This window comes from Limulus polyphemus, unplaced genomic scaffold (assembly GCF_000517525.1).
Source record: "Limulus polyphemus unplaced genomic scaffold, Limulus_polyphemus-2.1.2 Scaffold2994, whole genome shotgun sequence".
Classification (NCBI taxonomy): domain Eukaryota; kingdom Metazoa; phylum Arthropoda; class Merostomata; order Xiphosura; family Limulidae; genus Limulus; species Limulus polyphemus.
Genome location: NW_013668604.1, coordinates 107,995 through 125,975, shown reverse-complemented (window position 1 = coordinate 125,975; position 17,981 = coordinate 107,995). Strand labels below are relative to the sequence as shown.

Below are 17,981 nucleotides of genomic sequence, written 5' to 3'. Positions count from 1 at the left end.
AAACGTGTATGCCGCATGTTTTATCTTATATTCCATTATATTGTTACCGTTTAAATCTGTTCTTTCTAAACTTCTGAATGAATAAGAAAACTCGCTCAATGCAAATGTTGTTTTTTGTACTTTGAATACTATAAACTAATTTTTTTTTAAATGTTAATGCTGATGATGGAATTTAAGAAAATTCTGAAACGTCCATATTAATTAGAAATGGTTTTTTGGTATTATTGTGTTTTTAATATTTATTACAAAACTTTGTTTTCCACCTGAAGAAATTGTTATTTTTGAAATGTAAAGGATGGTTTTGAAGTTACACTTTTCTCAAAGATAGGTGGGCAAGGACAGTCTTCAAGAACAAAATGGCCCTTTGGCATCCATATTTTATGTCTGCTTAAGTTTAATTGATTTAAAGAAGATTGGCTTTTGGAATGAGTCATCATCAGTAATAATGAAGGCCAGCACTTTACAGAAGCTCATTTGGTGAATCAATGATTTTTCCAAAAAGGAATGGTTGGGTTGAAATTTTTTCAAAGGTAGGTATGCAAGGACAGCACATGCTGTCTGCATGTGCATCATTTAGGTAGTGTAGGAAGGTCAACTGCTTTATATCATTTATTTTGGGAATAATACACTTACATATACAATGTGTAGTTTATGCAGTTTGAAATGATATTTAATATTATAGAAAATAGTCAGTCCAAATGCTCTTAAAATTGACAAATTTTTACATTATGATCTTTAACTTTTTTTAAATCCAAGCCCATACAAGAGACCTAACTCCCTTGAAACTCCAATAAAAATTACCCCCTTACTGAAATGACACTCCTATATATCTGTATATTGTCCTACTATTATCAAAGGTATAGTTCTGCATGGTCTTTTAGAAATTTTAAATAAAATATTGCTTAATTCAGTGCTTTTTTTCTTTTACTCTAGTGTTTTGCCAACTGCAAGGTACTATTCTTTAGTAAGCTTTCAAACCATTGCTTACAAAACAAAAAAGAAAGGAAAAAAAAAAGACAACATCACTCTCTTTGTTATTTTCATGGTTCCCACTGAAATTTTATAAACCTTCTGAAATGCTAATAATGGCTGGAGACGGCTTAAATGGGTAATGAAGAAAAACTTTAATATAAGTTTAACATGACAGCAAATGTACAACGATTCGACAAGGTTTTGTCATCATCAGTGCTATCTATCACTATTAGTGTAATTAATATCTATTTCATTACTAAAAGATTTAGATTTTTGGTGCATTTATTTAAAACATTAACAATTTCTAGTGACTTACTATATATATATATACACACATATATAAACATAACGATAACCTATATTAAAAATAAAAAAGATTTTAACATAACACATTAAGTTTAACAATAACTGACATGACCTGGCTTTTATAGTTTACTATTCTATCACAACTACAATAACTAAAGCCTTCAGGCTCCACCCTCCAAATGAAACAATTTATATTGCACGAAAACTAAAATAAAAGAATAGCTATCATATAATCATAATTTTTATTAATTTTATTATAATATCAAATTCATCATATTCTTTGAATTTGACTTTTAGTTTTAAATTTAAAATATACGATCCAGTTGCCCAAGTCAAACTTCAAAGAACTTCCCTTACCTCTATCTTTGCCTGATTTAGTTAGTCTCTATAAAAGTGAACTGAATAGTGATTATCTATTTAACAACTGGTTTAGAGATTGCAACATGGAACACTTTAAGTTAAACGTTTAAAGTATGTTTAGTCTAACTAATTTAGATAGGCTAGTTCGGTAAATCTAGCATTTTTTTACCGCATTCTCAGCCAACCAGAATATTTTTCCCATATTTCTTTGCAACTTCCGGTATTTCAAAGGCGCGCCAATTTTTTTTTACTAGTTCCTTGCCTGTCTTGCCGTTTAGAGTGTGAGTTAGAGTGGGATTGTGAGTATTATTATTAATGTTTACTGTGTAACTTCATTTATAAAAACTAAAATTATGGACTTACAGATTTGTAAGCATATAGATCGCTAATTATATTATGAAAGATTAGATTTAAGAAATAGCATAACTTCTATGTTGTATAAAACTTCAGAATCAGAGTGTAACAGGCACATACTGACATAGGATGATCAAGGCACTTTCAAATTCAAGTTAATGACAACCTGATCATGTAATAATTCATTGTAGCGGTGAAGATTTTCCTGTAGTGCTAGTGGTTAAGTGAATAATATATGCATGTTTTCACCCACATACTTATAAAGAAATAGTTACACCATTACTATTTGGTGCACAAAAATCTCTGTGATAAAATGTTTAGTCATAACTTAAGCTTTTAAGGTTTATTGCAAGGGAGAATGATCTTTTATTTTTTAATCCAACTTATACGTTTTGTATATTACAGCTAGTAGTAGTAAATTTTTGGTACCACTGCCAGCTAGTGTTGTAGTGATTGATAATGGTATTAAGTTCTTGTAAGTCATGTGCTTAAAACTTGGAAGTTAAAAGTAGGTCTGAGGTGGTAATTTATTATAGAACTATAAGTTACAAAGATATGAATAATGTCTAGTAATAATTTTTCTGATCAGTTATGTTGCAGGCATTAACGTTTTAAGTATTTCTAAGCAGCAAGGCTAGAGGCAATCACTTTACAGAAGTTTAAGAAGAGAAAAATCAAAATGGGTTTGAATTTTTACTTTTCTTATGGGTGGGTATGCAAGGACAGCCTTGAAGAAAATCAAATGGTCCATATTTTTTTTTTAATTAATCATACTAAAATCATTTGATATAGTCTTACAATTAAGCTCTGAGGTTTCATATTAAACAGTTTGATTTATACAAACTTTGTATTTAATGAATTGCTAGAAATTTATCACTAAGTATTTTTTCTGATTGTGTGAAAGAATTTAGCATATTTTCTCATAATGTTAGCAGCTTGTTTGTAACTTAAAAATGTTTTTCACAAAATGGTGCTCTTTTTTTCATTTTTTTCACTAACATCATAAAAACAAGTATTGAGTTTAGTCTCATGCTCTTTAAGAAAAACTTGAAATGAGAAAATAAATCTGTTATGGCAATTGAGCCATAAGTATTGAAATTGGTTTAAAGAAATGCTGGAAATGAAAGTAATAACAAAAGTGTACATAGAGCTTATATCCACTATTATGGAACCACAAGTTTATAAACCATGATTCACAACTCTGCATCAGAATTTCAGAGATCATACGTGTTTTTCTTAATGCCCTTGTTAGTTATTTACCTTTTTCATTCTTCCACACAAACAGACCATCCATAGATAAGTTGCACAAGCACCTTACAAATTTAGACATCTGAATCAAGTAAATTCTAGTTTTTCCATGCTTTAGAGAATAATTAACCAAAACTCTTGTATTATTATTTCATGTGTAAACTCTTTAAAAAAATTGATATTTTTTTAGGTTGTAAGGGGCAAATTACACACAATACCCCAAGTGAAACTTCACCATTCTTGTTTAACGTTACAGTAACTTTCGTATTGTAAAAATAAAACATTCCTGTAGCTAAAACCAATAAACATTTGCCTTTCTCTCACACCCTTGAATGGTCCAAAAAAGGATTTAAGGTTTATAAGGAAAGTTAAGAAAACATGGAGTATTCAAAATTATGCTGCATGTTGTAAAAACATAATAGTAGAGAAGAAAGTTTTTGATAGAAGTCTTCAATTCTTTTTTTTATGATAGAAAGTAAAAACAAGATTATTTACTATTTAAACTATTTAATGGGAAGATGAGCAAATTTGAACTTTCATTGAAATGAAAGAAAATTTCCTTATTAAAAAAAGCTTACAAATTTAAACATAAAATTGCTTAATCCTGATGAAGTGTATTTTAAAACTACAAAAAAGTAATTGAATCATTTTTCAGAAAACTTAGCTTAATGAAGAAACAAAACATGAATGTAATAACAGAAAGCATTTATTAGATGTTTTGGAATCATCATAATTCCATCATCAGTAATTTATGGTTACAAAACAAACAAACAACATTTGTATTTACAACAGAAATATATATATACATAAGAAATAAACAAATTGAATATATAAATAAAAACTGAGGCACAGATGAATTAGTTAAAATAGGTTTAAATCCTGTGAAGACTGTGTGTTACTTAGGGATGGGAGAAGAATTTTTATATATAATGTTTTTTTTATAAGAAGTTCAGTATCATGTTTGGCTGTTGAAAGAATTTTAAAGTTTGAGAAAGAAATCGGATGTCCTGTATTGTTTGTTTTGCAACCCTAGATTACTGATGATAAAATTATGACTATTCTGAAATATCTAATAAATGCTTTTTGTCATTACAAAAAAAGATGCTGCTTATTGGGGAGAATCTAATGTGCTTCTTATACAGGTTCAGTAAAAAATCAGTTTTATATAAAGATTTGTTTTGGAAATTTTTTTAAAATTAAACAATAAATACCAATTAGTTTGATTTTAGGAAGAGATTTTTAGTCACATCATTATAATAGAGGCTTTGATGAAATTAGTCTTTTTTTTGTTGTTGTTGTTAACCAAATGTTCAATGGACTGATCCCTTATTGGAGAAGGGTGTTGACTATAATTCCAAATTGTGGCAAATTTTTTGTAAAATGTACAAGTCTGTTGTACACAAAAAAATCAATTGTGTTACAAAAATATTTATGCTTAAGATATGTGAAAATTGGCAGTGTCATGCTGACATAGACTAACAAGTCGGATTGCAAACTGATTTTCTTGTGAAGAATAAAAATACTTTTTTCCATCATAAACTTTGCATAATGCATTTGTTTAACTTCTGAAATGCATATCTACAGTTTTTTCAGTTTCCCTGTATATCATGTCTGGTGTTTACTCTCATCTACCATGAACTGTTGCTAAATCAGCAATATAGGGTAAAAATGAATAGTTGGTTACTCTTAACATCAAATATATACCATGTTGAATGACACTCTGTAGAAAATTGTACACTTTGGTCCCCACTCATGTATACAAGGTAAAGAAAATCCCTGTATGTGCATTTATCTTAATTTTCAAAAGCCTTTAATGAATGTTTGTGCAAATCATTTAAATAGCTATATTTCAAATCCTTCTGGACTTTGAAAATACTAGGATTCATCTAATATATCATAACACGTTTCTTATGTGCATAAAATATATTTTAGGAAATTACATGCTTTATTTTATTGATATACACTATGATCATTCATTTCTTCACCTCACACTTAACATTGGTTTGTCTGAAATACCTTATTCAGTTTTAGATGGTTAGACCAAAATGTAAGTTTCACCACACTTTTAATAACTGAAATATAGTGAAACTTGGGCAGTTACTTGTCAGTGACTGAACTTGGATTTTGGCTTTACTTAATGAATAATGTAAATCATATGTAGTATTGCACTTAAATTAATATGAGATACAATGCTTGCATTAGCCACTGTGGCATCCTAGAAAAAATACAAAGTGAGGGGTCCCTCATAGTATTTGGCAATAAAAAGCATGTTTCGTATCTTAAAGTTATGTATGTAGGTAATCAGCAATATGTAAATGTATATATACTAGAATTGCCCTTTTCCCATGTTTGGACTTTTTTCTTTTTTTGAGGGGGTGAGGTTTGGAAAGCACTCTCTTTAATTATATTTTAAAGCAGTAACATCCCTTAATATAGGCCAGCATGAACATGATGATGTTGTGGTACAAATGAACGTTCAAATTTAAAACACAGATGAAAAGCAATACAAGGCCCTATGTGGCCACCTAGGCATAAGACCAGCCCTGTTAATATGCTTTGCAGTATATTCTATTTTTCTAATAGGATAGGATGGGTGACCTTTGAAAGGGTTGTTTTTAGATGTGGTAGATTCACTACATTCAAGGGAAGGCTTGATAAATATTTAAGTAAGAGCAAGTTTTCAGGATATTTCTATTATCATATTTATTTTATATTTTCTTTAGTTGAATCTAATGGATGGGACAGCGTAGATGGACTAATGGGCATCTTGTTGGCATTAAATGTTATGTTATAGTACTTACACAGTATAATTTAATACAAAAATGCGTACCTGTCTTGTTGGATCAGTCTGATGTCAAAAGTACTTTAAGCAGTCAATCCTGAAAGAGCACGTTTGGTAATAGTTGAAGTTATCATGTTCATAAAATTTGTTCAAAAGTTATCAACAAATGTCTTAAATTTAAAAAAAAATCTTTTGAAGGTTGTTTTAGATAATGTGCTCATTAATTAATTACTTCTGAACTCCTTTTTGGCAAGTAAAACAAAAGGTTTTAATTATGCAACTAATGTAACTTAGGAAAGTGTACAATACACGATGGCCTCTCTGCTAAATAACCATAATAGGTTGTTTTAGTTACTAAGGCCATCTTGATGGTATTCTGAATGCCAATCTAAATCAAGCATCATTTTGATCGCTAATAAACACTTTCTTTGATTTAAAAAAAATGCATTAATTGAAATTCTAATTTGAAGATATATTTAGAAGCATTATAATGTATATTTATACATTTTTGATACAAAAATGTTGGAAAAGGGGGTAGCTTACAAAATGCATGTGACTTTTAATGTTTCGTCTAGGATTCAGTAGATTTAATATTTGCTTTTGTGTGTTTTTGATAAGAAAAAATAAAGAAATTTATTCTAGAGTTTTACAAAGCAAAGAGTTTAGTGTGTGCTTAAGTGAATAAGATTTATTAGTGTTCTGAAATATGTGTTTTATAGTATACATGTATAATCTTATATACATTATAAGAAGATTATACATGGAAGAAATTGATATAATTATTTTTGTATTTTAAGAGAATTATTGTTAACAAAGTAAAATTGAAATAGAAGTAAGATAGTACTATAGTATTTAGAAGTGGTCAAAAGATGGTGAATGAGTTTTAATGATATTTTCAAGGTGAACTGTTTGATCTTATGTCTGATATTTGTCTTTGTTATTTTGTGCTTAGAAACTAATAAATTGAAATGAAGATGACATAGGTTTTGGGGAAAACAGGCTTGTAAACTTCTCCTCCACAAAACTGTTTCTAAAGTTTTTTTACTCTTAAGATTTTAACCATTTTGATTTATTGTTCAGGATCGGGAAGCTATTAACTACTTAACTTCTTTTACAGATGAAGGGATGGCTGCAGTGATTGTAGATGTGGGTTCTTCCAATTGTTTGGTGGTAGAAGCAGATAGTGAAGGTTCATTGTTGACTGACTTAGAGGAAAAGAACAAGATAGATGCTATAAAATTTGCTAAAACCTCAAATTCAACATTTTTATCTTCAGGTACTATAAGCCAAACTCCGGAAAACAAAGTGCTGGCTATAAACGGAGTTGTAAGTAGTAACCTTATTGATGGGTTGCAAGTACCAAAACGAGAACCTGACTATCAGAATAAAACCCAAAGCTTAAATGTTGCTGAGCTGAATGAAAGTATAATACCTTCATATAATGGAAAATGGAGACTTGGCAAACGAGGTCGACCACCTAAAATAAAAGAATATTTACTTAAAAATAAATGGCCACAGAGTAGTGAAATTCAAGAAAAGGGTACAACAAATTTACATAATACTGTAGAGCATAATGCATCTGTTCAAGAGAAAATATCTAAGTCTAGAACTAAGTCACACAAAAGTAAGCATATATCTTTAAAATGCAGTGCTATTCACGAAAAAGAAAACCAAATAATTTTAAATGAGTCTGATGATAAAAAAGAATTACCAGTACCATGTGTTAATGGTCATCTTGATGATTGTGCTGCTATTACAAAGTTAGACAGCTTTCAGGATAATGATGTAAACCTTAGCAACCATCCACTAGATGCAACGTTTAATTCACTTTCTGTGTCAGATTATAATAACTGTCAGATTTCAAAAAATTCATCCCCTAAGGTAATGTCAGATGTTTTGAGAACTGAAAATATTGGAGATTCATTTACTCAGTCACCAAGTAGTAGCCCAGAAGATCAACCACGCAGTAGATATGGTCGTTTACGCAAGAAACGAGAACTTAGTCCTGATATGGAGTCAATTCCGTTAGTGAGGAAGCGCAGTTTGAAGGGAGATACTCCAAAGATGCGTCATTCTCTTGAAAATTCTCATACAATCAGCATATTGGAAACTTTTCCAAAACCCAAGGAAAGTTCAAATGAAAATTCTTTTGATAATGGACTTGTAGAAAATGGCAATTTTGAAGCTAATTCATTTCTAGTTAAGAAAGACGATAGTCCCCTGATCCAGCATCAGGAATTTCCAGTAGAACAAAAAAATTCTCCTCTATCTCCACATGTAGTTGAGAATTCATCTATCTCATCTCAGTCTGTACATCCTATTGAGTATTTGGACAATAACGTTACTAAGCAGCGACATTTATCAATTACAGCAGAAGATGAAAAAGAAGTACCAGCTGAATGGATAATTGGAGATCTCTTATGGTCCAAAATATCTGGACACCCCTGGTGGCCATGCATGGTATCATTTGACCCTATTCAGGGAATTTACACCAAAGTTGTTCGTGGTAAGGCTTAGAATGTATTTGTTTATCCCAAGTTATTGATAAAAATATGAACCAGTCTAAAATTTTGTGTGTATTAAAATTTAAGTAGTAGTTACACCTACAGTAACACTAAAACACTGTTTATTTGGATATGTGTTCCCACCAAATCATGAGACACATTATGATATACACACATTAATTTAGGCTTGAATGCATTCTCTAATGGTTACTAGATGTTCTTCATATAAATTTTAAGTTTGTTGACTTGTTAGAATGAAAAAACTGGAAAGTATTATTATGGGCAGTTATCATGAAATGACAAAAGACAAGTCTCAACCTCCATTATAAATACATGTTTAGTGGACATAATAAAATTTATGTGAAATACTCAGAAAGATGTAAATTGACAATTATAATATTTGTTTAAAATTACTTATTCATCATGCACAGATCATATTGTCCAATATAATAATATCTAATTTTAATTATTCTAAATCTCTCTATGAAGGATTAATTTATTGTGAAATCAAAATTCTTCATCTTTAATCTAAAAAAGGCTAAGCAGCTCATTTTTCCAGACAACTACTACATTTCAAACTAAGTTTTTGATAACACTGATTTAATTATGGCTTAGCTCTATTTATATTTTATACTCTTACTTTTATGGGGTCCTGACAACTGAAAACATGGAAAGCTCACTTAAAACATTAAATGGTAATGAAATGTTATGGAAATTTTTTTATTGGGTACCCATGCACATTTTAATCTTTTGGTAAAGTTTGTTTATTTATATTTGTATGATCATATACAAGCCAACATGAGATACAGCTTGCAGGTTTTAATATTTTACTAACTCTTCTGTCATTGATAGACTAGAGGATTATATTTTGTAGTGATGTTAATCTATTACTAGAGACCTTGTAAAAGTATCATTTTTGTTGTTTGTCATTTTGTATGTTTGATATATTGCAATACATCGTGACTTCTGTACGACAAACATTGATTAATTTGATGTATATTCAAAGTAACTTAACTAATGTATTATATTTGGTAGAATCAGCCTTCAAAATGCTTGACCTACAAGCCAGCATTGTTATCTTGAATGTTCTGATTAAGCAGGTTTAAAACAATTATATTTCATCTTTACAGTTGCACTGACTTTAATCATAAGAGAAAACACTGCAATCAATCAATTAGTATGTCTATAAGTACACTAATATCCTGTTAGCTTTACTACTAGCAGCGAAGCACTGCTTCAATGTCTTGAGTAACTTATTCACATTTATACCAAGATATTTTCCTCAGTCACATTGTTGAGTTTGTTCCCTTCTGTACTAAACATCATCTAAGTTATGATAAACTAGGTGCATTTTCTTGTATTTAATATAATTAAAGGATGAGGCTTGAGTATGTTATATTAAAAACATTTTGAATTTGCAAATCAGTTAGTCATGTGACAACAATAGCAGATGTTTAGTCACAATGGAATGGCTTGTATCAGAATTAGATTTTGACATTGTTTGGCATTTTGTAGGTAGTGTTATGCCATCCAAAACTGATCACTTTTGGAAAGGGTATGTTAACAGCCCTTCCAAATGAAAGATATTCATACATTCATATCATAAAGATGTGCTCAGATTGGGAATTTGGAATTTACAAGACAGATATTCCTTGCACTTAATGATATTGGGGGGGGGGGGGCAAGGAATATGGATCGACACAAGGAACCAGGACCATCCAGAAAGAAACCCAATTGTAGTAAGCAAAATGCAGCATCTTGTGACAGGTAAGAATCCATGAACAAATAGGTCAGTGGCAAAAAAGGTATCTGTGTGTCCCAACAGAGTGCACAAGTCACGTGTACACAAGTTACTTGTACAACATATCCATTCAAGCATTGCATACCTCAAGCAGCTAGATAATTAAATTGGTATTCATACTATTCCATACAAAAATATACCAGTGAAGTCACTAGACTCAACTCCTATGGATTTCTTTGCAATTGGACTGTTGAACTAGGCATGGGGAATCATTGTCCATTGTTTATGGAAAGTATTTAGGAAGTAGTGGTGTGTTTTAGAAATAGCAGCCTTGTGGTGGAGCCTCTTGCAATTGAATCAATGCTATAGAGCTGCTTGTCAAGATGCATGGGCATCAGAGTGAATAACTGGATGTGGTGATATTAATTGTAACAGTACAGTGAGGTTTCAAAATCATTTTAATATGTACTTCTGTATTTGCACAACATACCAGTTGGTTCAAGTCATACTGTACTTTTTCAACATCCTTAGTATAGAGTCACCCCATCCCTGTTTAAAATGCCTTATGACTATTAAATAACTTAAAACATGGAATTTCAAAGTAATTTGTATCCTCAATATTCTCCAAGTCTAACCAAATTTCACTAATTTCCATTATATCATAGTCTTCCATTTCAACTAGAGCAACTTTTTCATTGTTGGCTTGTATACCACATTAGTTATATATAATATACCTACACATATATTTGCTTATAACATTAACACATTATTAAATTGATAATAATTAACAGGTTCATTTTACTTCAAACATTTATATTACAGTGAAAGAGATAAGCTAGTCATTATAAGCTAACTTGTTGACTTCAAAAAATTTAAAAGGTGAGTGTAAATATTGTGCATGCAGAATGTATAGAAATTTAAACTATAAAAACATGAAAGTGTTAAATCAGTAATAGAACTTCAGGGATGTTATGTTCCTTTATTATTAGACTATAAATGTAACTGCTGTGAGTGAAAACCAAATACATTCAGTTGGAATTGTATCTTAAATATATAAGCTTTAAGAACTAAGGATAGCCAGTTAATTAATTGAACAAAGTAGAAAGTATACAAAATTATGGAGTTTCATTAACAGCAGATCTTAGTACATACCTGCTGTCAGTTTCAATATAAATTATTTTGTATTATAGCTCAGTTTTGCATCAGTGTTAAAATTCAACTTTCTATTTCAGAAAGAAAACAATTCTGGAATTCTGAATGTTTTTAAAACTGTGTAATTAAAATGGGATGATTATGTAAAGGAAAATGAAACTGAACTTCTGCATTCTACTCTTCAGAAAGGTGGCTGTTCTGCATCTTCCAACACAATCTGTTTTCTGTTTGTTAGTTCATGCTTATAAACACAAGTGTTAATGAAAATAAAATTATTAGACAGTATGATAACACTAAATTATTATCATTGCAATATAAAAAAAGGTGTCACTAGTTAATAAGGTAATATGCCTCAGTTTGATCACAGCTCTAGCCTCATTGTACTTACTTAATGCAAGCATAAGGAAGTTTAACTTAATAAAAAAATTGAAATCTTTAAACTTTTAAACTAAACTTTGTTAGATATTTGTTAGCTAATATAAACAGATGGTATCCTTTTCTACAAGGATATACCATTTTTAGAAAGAAATAGATAATATTGATAAGGGGTTTGAACTATAAAAATATCTGTTACAATGTACGTCTTCTTTTAACTTATTCCCTGATGGCATGAGGTTGCTCAATTCTAAGTTGAGAATTGATTAGGTACTGGATTGGTAAAAATATATGTTCTGATATATCTTACCTCTCTCACAAATATCTGTTCTTGTCTTATTCTGCAAATCTTCCCTTGCCAATAGCCTTGATACTCCCACCTACCACCATATGTATTCATGTGAGACATGTACATGCAAATAATTATGCAACAACCCTCCACCAATAGCAATGCAACACAATTCCTTTCATCGCTGGCACACTGTCTTCCTTGCAGCCTGAAATCACTTCTCAATTGGCAGTTTTCTGTTTGGATGTGTTTTCAAACTATGTTTTTTGCTTACATGTTCGCATTTACAGGTTTTTTTTTTTTTTATTACCATATTTTTCAAATTTTTAAGGTTTTGAGAATTCTCTTTTTCCCAGTCAACTCCACTCTTCATGCACTCATAATTCCATGTGGCATCTACCACAGCTGCTGTAACTGCTACAGATGATTTGTCTGCTACTTCAATGATGTCTAAGGAAGCTTTGTTTGCGCAGGAAGTAACAGCTTTTGTTCGTAGGGAGTTGGCTACCTTTATGTTGTCTTCTGAGTCACCTGCTGATTGTCTTCTCTTACCATGTGAGGGTTTGCCTGGACATAACAATAAGGATTTAGACAGCCAGTTTATTTCTCGTGCCTATGCTTCACAGTCACGTTTTGTTCTGGGAGAATTGTCCAGGCCTCCTTCCCCAAGTATGTTATGTTTTATCCTTATCTGCCATTTCCTATCATTCTTCTCCTGTCCTTCTCAGTGATGAGCCATTGGATCAGTATTTAATGCTTCCTATCTCCTCCAGATATTGGGGTTCGTGCGAGTCATTTTGGGGACCAGTTGCATTTGAGTGTCAGTGTGCCTTCTCCCTCACATACCTTGGATGTTCGTGTCTGGGCATGCTGTTCTGTATTTATCTACTTAGACTCACTGTGTTTGGAGTTGCTTGTCCATTTGTGGGGATCATACCCCAATATTATGGTTTCCTTTTCTTAGCCCCAGTTTTACCATATTCATCTCTCCTTCCTGCTCCCAAGTATTGCTCTCATCCTTTCTTGGAGCAGTGTCTTCAGGGCAACTGGCAGTCTCAATTAATGCTTTGTGAGTTCAGGTCCTGAGGAGGGGCCAGGGTCCTCGGCTCTCTTCCTTCTTTGGCCCCCTCATCCTGTTTTATTCCCTCCTCTTTGGGATCCTGTTTCCTGCAAAACATTTTTAGGAGACAGTATGAGATTTGCTTTGCAAGGGTGCCATCAAAGAGGGAGATCCCTCTTATTCTGGATTTTATTCCTATCTGTTTATCATCCCTGAAAAGACAGAAGACTGTTGTCCTATCATTGATCTGTTGGCTCTGCACCATTCTTGGTCATCCCATGTTTCATGTTGGATTCATACTTAGTACTCTGGAGGTTTGTGAATGTCATTTCCCATCTTCCCAGCATCCAGACATTATCTTCATTTTGTCTATTGGATTGTGTGTTTAAGTACTCCACTGTTCCATTCAGACTTGCCTTAGCTCACTACATTTTTTGCTGGGTCGTCTGGGCATTTGGCAGTCTTCTTCATTCCTGGGGCCTTCATTTCTACCATTACATGTACGACTTGCTACTTTAGCTTCCTAGCAAGTCACTATGCCCTTTATACTCAATTTCTTGTATGAGAAGCTGCTCGAGTTGGTCGGTTGGTGAAATGGAGAATTCTTTCCACACCCCCATGCAATATGTAGTTCATTTTTGGGTGTTTTTCATTTTCTTATTCTGACAGGCCCTACCTTCTCACCTTCAGTTGAGGGCTATGGATCTTCTAGTTTGCATCCTCTCCACCTCCTCCCATTGCCCGAGAGGTTCTCTCTCTTTTAGGACATGGGATTCTCTGGTAAAACCCTCATCCCTCTTAGTTATACCTACTTGATCACCTTCAGGTGATTTTGTTGGGCAAGTGGAGCCTCATTTGGGATCCTTTGGACACCCCTCTCATCCTTCCCCTTCTTTACAGACTGACTTTGCCTGGTAATTGGATCGAGACAACACTATAGGTGTTCCTCCTCCTCATCTGAAATGTCTCCTCTTTACAGATGCTTCTCATTCCAGTTAGGGTGCTTATCTGGATGTATAGGAGTTTTTGTTTGGGGGGGTATCTCTTTCTGAGTCCCCTCTCCATATCAATCTCTTGGAGATCTTTGCCATTCATCAGATTTTGGGTCACTTCTTTCCAGCCTTTCATGGCTGGTTGGTGATGGTGCATTCCAATAACTCGACTGTGGTCTTTTACGTGTCCAGGCATGGGGGCACTTGGTTGAGAGATCTCTGTTTTCAGACACTGGATCTCCTGTATTGGGCTCAAAGCCATCCAATTTCATTTGTGAGCTTGCCATATTCTAAGTGCCCTGATTCTCATTGTGAATTGCTTATCACACCCAGACTGGACTCTCCCTACAGAGTGGTCACTGAGCCCATTGGGGTGTTTCAGATCTGGATGCTTTTGCCACTCAGCTCCCCCACTTTGGGTATCCTGTTGCACATCTTTTGGCTGGAGCAGTGGATGCTCTTAGTCAGGATTTGATGGGTACATACCTCTATGCTTGCCCTCCCATTCACCAGCTTCCCCAAGTTGTTTCCATCTTTCAGGCTACTCTGTGTTAGGTTCTTTCGTTGGCTCCATTTTGGCCAACATAGCCATGATTTCCATTCCTGTGCCAACTACTAGTGTCACCTCGTCTTCCACTCCCCCTTTCCTCTACCCTTCTATGTTAGCTCCAGTCTGGCATGTATCATCCATCCGTTCTCATTCTCTGTGTTCATGAGTGGCTTTTGTCCAGTTCCTGGCCTGGCGGGCAGACCTTTTCCAGCACATGGCATCCTTAATTTTTCATTCATCCTTCTTCCATGGCTTTGTATCAACAGAAATGGGATACATACCATCATTAGTCCATACCTTGTGGTTATTCTCTGTCCCATTCAATCTTTCTCCTCTGTCATGGACTATTGGGTGGCTTTATTTCATGGTTCCTATATGATCCTTTTCCCCATTTGTTCTTTTCTGCCCAAAGTTTTGGCTGCTTGAGAAGGTAATTCCACCTTCATACCTATCTCCTTTTCATTTCATGCTTTTTATTACCTTTCAATCCCTGATCACCTCCTCCCATTTGTTTATTCATTGGACTCTTTCCCATTCCTGTGTCCTTTTTCTGATTACCCTTATGGGTTGGATTTGCCAGTTGATTCACATGGCTTATTCATTCCTTTTTCTGGATGTTGGTAGTCTTTTTCTGTGCATCTTCTGTCATTAATTGGAGGACATCATCCGTGCTGGTATATGGACCACTCCCCTTACCTTTAATACTCACTATCTTCCCCATGATTTTCTGGGAGTGGGTAAGTGCTCCTTTTTTATTTGCTGGGGCCTTTGTTACATATTTAGATCCCGCTCAGTGGCAAATATTGCCTGACCAGGTATATTTATTTTTAAATCTGCACTGTAAGATCTGTGTGTGTTATATATGCCCACAGTTGATATGGGTTGGTTTGCAAGACCACTTGTAGGTATGCCTCACAGTACACAGTATTTTGCTTCATAAAGATGTTCATCCTGGACTGTACACTCATAAACTACAGACGGGGATTGCTACCCTTCCCAGATGTTGCCGTGTACTGTAGATCACAGTATCAGCCTGCTTTTCAAAATAAGGTATCACAGTCACCTATTGTAGTATCTCTGGTGCAGCATTCCCTGCTGACTCTCCAACATGTGGTTACCCATCTTCTAGTGGAGTATGGGAGTCCTTGCCTCTTTCCAGTTCCTAGTCACTGGGGTGGTGTACTATAGAGGATTCCTCCTGAGTGTGTTCCATTCCAATCAGTGGAGTGTAGAGCAGTGGTGTTCTGCCAGTGTAGGTGGCATGATGCTCATTCCACCTTGGACCTGATGTATATTTCCAAATGCCTTCAGATGTTCGATGATACATTCCCCCAACATACAGTTTGCTCCTCTGGTTGAGGCACCCTCCTTCTTACCATCCCCTGGATGTCAGTTCCAAATAGATATGGTGATGGTTGGAGCTGGACCAGCCACATAAGTCTTCACATGTGTGGCCAGGTACCCTCCTTCTACTGCAAACTGGATGATACATTTCCAATTCTGCTTGGTGATGGACTGGACATGCACCCCAACTTTAATGTCCACCTTTCTACCACCAGATATCGGTTTCTGGCGAACATGGTGATGATAGTGTTGGATATACACATATGATTAAGCTGGAGAGGTCTCTTGATTATTGCAACACAACTTTAAGAGGATGAATAATATATCTGTCTCAGAAGTGGTGCAGTCTCCCATGGTGTGTTACCTTTGGTTAGTTTTCCTTTGGGCACTTTCTGAAGGGGGATCATCTTCTTACTAGACCCTCTGCCAACTCAGGGTTTAATTCTAGCTATTTTTGAGTGGGGGTAAGATATTGTATCGGAAGTTAGCATTTTCCTAAACTGAAAATGTATTTCCAACAGATATTTACCTCTTTCTCACCCATCCTCCCCATTTTCGGTGTAGGTTTTGTATGTACTGCCCAATTTCGAAGTCATTTCAGACTGCACGGAAGAGAGGCTGCTACTTATACATGTATCTAGTGTTTTGTGCTCTTCCGATTTCTGTAACAGTGATAAATCCTACCAAATGGAAGAACATGCATTCATGTTTTTTTATGGTGTAGATTATTGCTGCTTCTGAAAGTTCTGGTAATGAAAATTCCAATAAGCTGACCATCTTTAGAATTGGATTGACATTAAGTTTAAAGAGATGGCCAATATCCAGAAATAAACTTCCATTTATATAGAAGATTTTCCCTAAATCAGATGTATGTGTAGAACTTAAATGTTAAGTACTTTAAAAAGGATATATACTGTTAGTATTTATTATCAGAACTAAAGCAAGTAAGTACAGCATTTCAGTCGTATTTTGTTATTGTTGTATGATAATTGAACTAAAATAAAACATTTTGAGTACAATAGAATATGAAAGTTTTTTTCACATATCTAAAATGTTTTGCAGTTTTAATTTTTTGTAGATAATTCCAAGTTAGACAATAACTGTAAACTTGAAGTTTTTGTACAATTAAAAGAAAAGAAAGTCTGTAAATGATGTACAGATTTTTACTGTGTTTAGGATTGAGATTTGAAATTACCTAAAACTTAAATGGGCTATTTAATAGTACATTTATTATTTGTTGTATATCACAATATTTGAACCTTTTTTAATAAACCATTATAATATTATAAATTTATTCAAGATTTTAGAGAATACTTTGATCTAATTAAGTATGCACTGTTATTCATCAGTAAGCCAAAATACTTCTATCAGTACTGTTACAACTACAACTTTCACACAAGGGGTAAAATCAGAAGTCAGGTAGGAGTTATAATTAAATTTGAAATAAATACTTACAATGTGGGGTTTGTGGCATTACGTTTAAGATGAAATGTGAAATATTTATAAATTTCTGTTTAATATTTAGTAGGAACTTGAACTGTGCAAATTGAAAAAGGATACAATATATAAATAATTCTTTTATTTTTTTTCATTTCCAAAGGATAATGGGCCTATCTGTACAGTTCCATTTTCCTTTCATCCAATTCTAATTTCAGAAATACTCATCCCATGTGCTTCTAGGTTCTTTCAGTGTTGTTACAGTATTAAGAGATTTTAATATATACAATAATCTCTCCAGGTAATGGTTGGAGACGGCTTGAATGGGCAATGAAGCAAAACTTTAATATAAGTTTAACATAACAGCAAATGTACAACGTTTCGACAAGGTTTTGTCATCATCAGGTACAAGTAATTTACACTGACATGGATATATATGTATACAGTATTGAACAAAGAAGACACATGACCGGAAATGTTGAATCCAAAATTCACCGCAAAAACACACACACTGG

At 33.5% G+C, this 17,981-nt stretch overlaps 1 protein-coding gene across 1 annotated transcript in view; it reads left to right on the top strand.

The window, feature by feature from the left end:
* Positions 1 to 1,854: 1,854 nt before the first annotated feature.
* Positions 1,855 to 17,981, top strand: part of LOC106468398 (histone-lysine N-methyltransferase NSD2-like) — a 68,816-nt gene continuing 52,689 nt past the window's right edge. Inside the window, 2 exon segments of the mRNA XM_013928821.2 lie at positions 1,855 to 1,937; positions 7,140 to 8,528. Of these exon segments, the coding sequence (XP_013784275.2) occupies positions 7,148 to 8,528 (1,381 nt within the window). The 5' untranslated portion in view covers positions 1,855 to 1,937; positions 7,140 to 7,147.